General features: G+C 32.1%; 1 protein-coding gene across 1 annotated transcript in view; it reads right to left on the bottom strand.

Annotated features, from left to right (window-relative positions):
* Positions 3,316-6,087, bottom strand: part of LOC104793389 (beta-glucosidase 15) — a 3,241-nt gene continuing 469 nt past the window's right edge. Inside the window, exons 2-12 of the mRNA XM_010519741.2 lie at positions 5,986-6,055; positions 5,788-5,846; positions 5,570-5,645; positions 5,414-5,491; positions 5,048-5,135; positions 4,670-4,925; positions 4,251-4,584; positions 4,157-4,188; positions 3,961-4,063; positions 3,783-3,879; positions 3,316-3,663 (exon numbers count right to left, since the gene is read on the bottom strand). Of these exons, the coding sequence (XP_010518043.1) occupies positions 3,483-3,663; positions 3,783-3,879; positions 3,961-4,063; positions 4,157-4,188; positions 4,251-4,584; positions 4,670-4,925; positions 5,048-5,135; positions 5,414-5,491; positions 5,570-5,645; positions 5,788-5,846; positions 5,986-6,055 (1,374 nt within the window). The 3' untranslated portion in view covers positions 3,316-3,482. The remainder of the gene's footprint in view (positions 3,664-3,782; positions 3,880-3,960; positions 4,064-4,156; positions 4,189-4,250; positions 4,585-4,669; positions 4,926-5,047; positions 5,136-5,413; positions 5,492-5,569; positions 5,646-5,787; positions 5,847-5,985; positions 6,056-6,087) is intronic.

Raw genomic sequence — 6,087 nt, 5'->3', positions numbered from 1 at the left:
AAGTCAGAAGATTCATTCAATGTGGACTACTACTAATTCAGTGACTAATATGTAACGGGAATTAGATCTATAAAGTACGTACGAATTAGATTCCGCATAATTTGTCAACGTCTCACAACTTCCGTAACGAATTGCCGTTTTATAATAATTCTTTTAAAAGTCGTATATTACCAAACTAAAATATTACCTGAAAAGCCGATGCAGCTGTTCCAAAAACAAAATTATCCGGAAAATCATGACGATCGAGTACTCTAGATGAAGTAATCTTCTTCGACAACCATGAGAGTATTATAAGGAGGATGAAAAAATGCACCTTCATATTATTCTTTTTGTATGAGTTTTGATTTGAAGATTAATGTATTTTCCTCGAACTGTTCAAAGCTAAGATTTGTAGTTAGGACAAACGAAGCGTTTCTCTTCTCATATATATAGAGAGAGCTTCGCCTCGTGACGTTGTTGGTCTACGTGGAAAGGTATATCCTTATTAGTCATATATAAGTATGTAAGATCCAAAAGTAACTTACAGTAAAACCTCTATAAATTAATATTCTATAAATTAATAAACACTATAAATTAATAAATTTTGCTGGTTCCAAGTCGGACCAGTGTAAAAATTAACAATATTCGATAAGATAATAAGATAATAATTTTTTCGAAATCTCCTTATAAAATATGGTCCCAATAATATCATAAATTAATAATTATGTAAATTTATATATATATATATACTGATATAATAGTGTATGTTTCTCCTAAAGCTCAATTCTATAGAACAATTGTAATGTTGTATTTTCAACCTATAATGATATCTCTAAAATATTTTATAACATGTCATACAAATAATTAAAATTTAAAGTTTTAATTCTTAGATATGCATCATTTACAATTTGATAATTTGACAGATTATTAAAATAGGAGAATTGATATTATTATTCATAGATTTGAATTTATGTGTCTCATGTGTATAAGTCAATTTGTCTATAATATTTGTAATTTATTGTAAATAGTGCTTTCTAAATATTACAAGTTCAATTCCTAAACCATAAAATTTATAACATCCGAAAGTTTAATCTTATTTTGCTATAGTTGTTCCAATTCATAATTTTTTAAAAAATAAACAATTAAAAATATATTTATAAATTAATAATTATTAATTTACACTATAAAATAATAATTATTAATTTACACTATAAAATAATAATTATTAATTTATAGATAAATTAATATCACTATAAATTAATAAAATGTTTTAGTCCCAACATTATTAATTTATAGAGGTTTTACTGTACTTAAGATTAAACAATGATTTACCGTTTGTAAGAAAATTATGGTAATTAAGAAGAGAATTCAATTTTGGTTTCCTCTTCTTGTACCCTCAAATTCGACCATATTCTTAGCTTATGTTCATCTTCATGTTTGAACGTAGTCGGGATTACAGCTTACATTCAAATCTATATGAATATGTGTGTTTCTTCTATGCATGTATGTTTGTTTCTATTTGGAAAAGTGGAGATTGAACGTGGTATGGATATTTAACTATGTTCATTGTCCTGTCTTTTAGCATGTAAAACTCACTGCGCCGCTTACATCTTTCACGTTCAAAAAAGCTGGCGTTTCCTTTTACGGAATTTGATGATATCGTGGCCGCTGAGATGTAAAATTCGTTATTTTCTTTCTGATTTGGAATTACAATTTTCTTTATTTCCAAAGGAATTGGAGTTTTAGTTATTGAAATTAAAAACAAGCTTTCATTTCTTGGATTTCTTCTGAATTTAGTCTCTGAAATTTTTGTAATGCTTATCAAAGACCTCTAATTCCAAAAAAAAATTCAAAGATTAATGCCATGTGAAAACATAAAAATATGAAAGAATGTGATTATTCTGCAGTTGAATATCCATATATTGTTCCTTTTAACTTATTGGTGGATGAACACCGTACGTGTCTTGAATTTTATACAGCTATATATAATATGATATTGGTAATGTGAATAGAAAAATTATTTTAAATAATTCCTGACAGTTTTTTTACATTCTAAAGCTACTATTTTTTATTTCTTGTTGAATTAATCTCTGAATATTAGCATTTTCTATAAAAAAAATATATATTAGCATTTGCACTCCACGTTGGCCCGTGCCATGAGAAGCTTTACACATGCAGGCAGTGTATGTTGCATAGAACATATAATGTAATTAGTTTGTATGGTCGCAATCATGTCTTCATTCATAAGTTCGTACTATACGTCTCTACTCTCCAGTGACCACAACCTTTATCCCAAAAAAAAAGAAAGAATAGTGACCTTTAACCTATATGTTGGGCATTGTCAAATTGGTAAAGTTTTAACCCATTAGACCCAGGCCCAGCTGATAATAATTTTTGATAATGATTCAAGTAATAGAAAGTTAATCGAATGTCATGTTATCAAAGCACTGCATAGTTTCTCTGACCCATTGTTTAATTGATACCGATATTGGGATGCTCATAAAATTGTGGACAAGTACTGTAAGTATTTGGATTCAGACTATATATGCGCATAGTCTCCTTTACTGACCTCTTGTTAGTTGTTGGCTTGTTGCAAAAGCACGCAAGAGAGAATAGTCTAGTTTTGAACTCTTATGCTTTACTTTTAGTCAAGCGGCGCACACAGAGAATTACTTTTCTTCGAATTATAGCGGGGTGGGGTCGTTATTTGTTAAGGAAATAGGATTATAGTGGATACTTAATTAGTGTGGGAAAATATGTATCTAAACCTTGAGAAATTAGTGAAAAGAGTTGAAGCTTAACTTCACTAGTTCACTCGTATATCCTGAAATGAAGTAAGCTACTTATTAGCATTTCGGTTCAAGTTGATTCAAGTAAAGAAAGATGCCAATTTGTCATCTAAGGGAATGGGAGCTAGACCCCAAAAAAAACAAGTGGATCGGAGATGCTATCATATTTATTGGGCATTCTATTTGAATGCGTAAAATTGAGAATATTACACATCGACGCGAATAATTGTTAACACATTATAGCATTACTGTCAACTTCACACATGCTATCATGCATCAATAAAGGAACCATCACAAATTCACAATCTTGAAAGAAAATATAAAATTTCCAAATAATCCAACTCATAATACCACAAATGATCATCGTTGAAAACGAGATAATCAAAAGGAGGATGAAACAGTGCACCTCTTATCCATTTTGTTCTTTAAAAAAAATTAAAGATCCAACTTATTTTTTCTCAAATTGATAGAAAGCTGAAACTTGTAGATGTTACAAACTATGCCTATATCGTTTTCACATTTCTCACTTTTATAAATTTTCAACGAATTTAGTAATAATTTTCCTTATATATCGAAAGATGGTATAATAACATCGAGTAATACATCAATCCGGTTCGATTGTTAAAATAGCTAAACCATTATCATTATTTCAAAGATGGAAAAATTATAAATCTCTCAATTGTCATTGTTATAAACGCCATCTTTATGTAATCATCAATTCTTTTTCTTTTCATTTAACAATTCTTTGAACCACTGAGCTGATTTCTTGGGATATCTCTTACTTCCATTGTTGAAATCCACGTAAACCAGCCCAAACCGGACTGTGTATCCCATTGCCCACTCGAAGTTGTCTAGCAACGACCATGCGAAAAATCCCTTCACGTTTGCTCCAACCCTAAATTTGCCAGTAAGAAAAGCATTCACAACAGAATTACATAAATGTGTATGATTGATTATGTAGCGTGACAGCTGTAGGAGGATTCTTAACATATTAGATAATAAAAGGATGCTTACGAGATAGCGTCTTGGACCATTTGGAGATGTCTAGCGTAGTAATCAATCCTATCACCATCTTTAAGGAAGATTTTATCGGTACTGAATTCATCTCTCCCTACAAAGATTGGTACAACATATTAGGATGAAACCAAAAGAAGATATATCAAGAACTGAAGCTGTTGTTTGTGTGAGTTACCGTTTTCGGTTATGTACATGACAGGATCCTTAAACTTGTATTTTGCATAAAGAACGAGATCACGAATTCCCTTTGGATATATTAAAAGCCAATCTGATGCAGCCTATAATAAGATCATGTACATAGTTTTTAGATTGAGCAAATTCATAAATATTTAATAACCGTTGCAACGTTTTATATGAGTCTAGCCAAGTACCTTTGGACCGATGGGAACCCCTTCTCTTACACCTGATTCAAAAATACAAGTCAGACTCGTAATTTAGTTTATAGTGGTTAAGAAAAAGAAATACCTGTGACACTGGCACAAGGATCAGAGAACATTGTAACATCTTGGGTGGAGCAGGGAACATCCTTTGCGTAAGTGGAAGAGTAATAATTGATGCCAATGAAATCATATGAGCCTTTCAGCATCTTAGATTGTTGTGCAGTGAATGTAGGTAAGCGACCACCTTTTACGTTGTTGACCATATCAACCGGGTATTTACCCGTCACAAGCGGTTCCATAAAGTAGTCAAATGTGAAGGCCATGGCTCGTGCCGCAGCCGATCTATCCTCCGGTGATTCTGTATATGGCAAGTTCCAAGCCGCGTTCAAAGCAATACCAACTTGACCTTTTTGAGACGCCTATCGAACAACAGAGCATATACAAACGCCATATTTTTTTAGTAACTTGATGCTTAAGAAACAGAGCATATATAATTTATCTAACCTTGTATTTTTCTCTGTAGACTTGGACGGCGGCTCCATGAGAAAGGATGAGGTTGTGACCAACAATATAAGGCTCGGTGGCTCCATTTCCACCGGTGCAATTAGGGTTTGTGAATTTGGAGCATCTTCCTGGAGCCATCACACCTGCAACATACCCTTGTTGCACCACTGTCAAGGGCTCGTTCAATGTCATCCAATGCTTCACTCTATCTCCAAAACTCTTGAAGCAAACATCCGCATAATCACGGAAATCATTCCTGTTTCATTACAAAACAAAAATTAAATTAAATTAACAATTCTTTTGGCCACTAATATGATTTGTAATGGCTAGTAAAACTTGATTATAGATATAGATAGATAGTCCACTAGGAGGACTTACACAATCTCGTCACCAAGGAATCCGCCATAAGCATCTTCAAGGGCTTGTGGTGTGTCCCAATGAAACATGGTTGCAAAAGGCTTAATTCCTGTATAACACGATCACATAACATTTACATTAGTGCTTGCGTTGCGTTTATAAGTTTCAAGGGTGAAAGAAAGATGATTAGTCACTATCTCGCTACGATTAATTTTCTCAAAGTCAGAAGATTCATTCAATGTGGACTACTACTAATTCAGTGAGTAATATGTAACGTTTCCTTCCAAAAATCCGTAAAAGTTTTAAATCCTTTTTAAGACTAGAATTGAAATTTAAATTCATAGGAAACAGAGCATCTGTTTTCAAATTGGAAATTGTCTTTTTTACCTTTGGACAGAAGCTCATTGATCAAGTTGTTGTAATAGTCAATACCAGCCTGGTTGATTCCACCTTTTAGATTCCCACCTAAAGAAGAAAAAATAAATAATCAAAATCTCTCACGTGTGAATGAATGATCTACAAAGAGAAGAAGACGGAACTTACGAGGTAAGATCCTGGACCATGAGATTGAGAATCTGTATGCATTGAATCCAATTTGATGCAATAAAGCCACATCTTCCTGTTTTTTTTTGTTTTTTTTTATATATGAATATAACATTATCAAATAATGTAACTGATTTTTTAAGCCAATGGAAATAAAGAACAACTGTTTAATTGTAACATATTTATTAAAGAAAAAAAACAAAAATAAGGAAAATTACCTTGTAAAGATGGTAAGAGTTATCAGAAACAGACCCATTGCTACCATCTTTTATCTTCTCTGAAAAAATATTGAAATTAATCTTTGAATCAGAACAGAGTAAATCTACACTAGAGTCTAGACTAGATTCACGGATCTTGAATGTAAATACACATATAGATTCTAACAACAATGTGATTAAAAATAAAAAATAAAAAACCTGGGTATTTCTCAGAGAAGGTATCCCAGATACTTGGTCCTCTACCATCTTCATGAGCACCTCCTTCGACCTACGACGTGATACAAAAAAAAAAAAAAAAAA

The sequence above is a fragment of the Camelina sativa genome, chromosome 6 (genome assembly GCF_000633955.1).
Source record: "Camelina sativa cultivar DH55 chromosome 6, Cs, whole genome shotgun sequence".
Taxonomy (NCBI): domain Eukaryota; kingdom Viridiplantae; phylum Streptophyta; class Magnoliopsida; order Brassicales; family Brassicaceae; genus Camelina; species Camelina sativa.
This window is presented reverse-complemented; position numbering and strand designations above follow the sequence as displayed.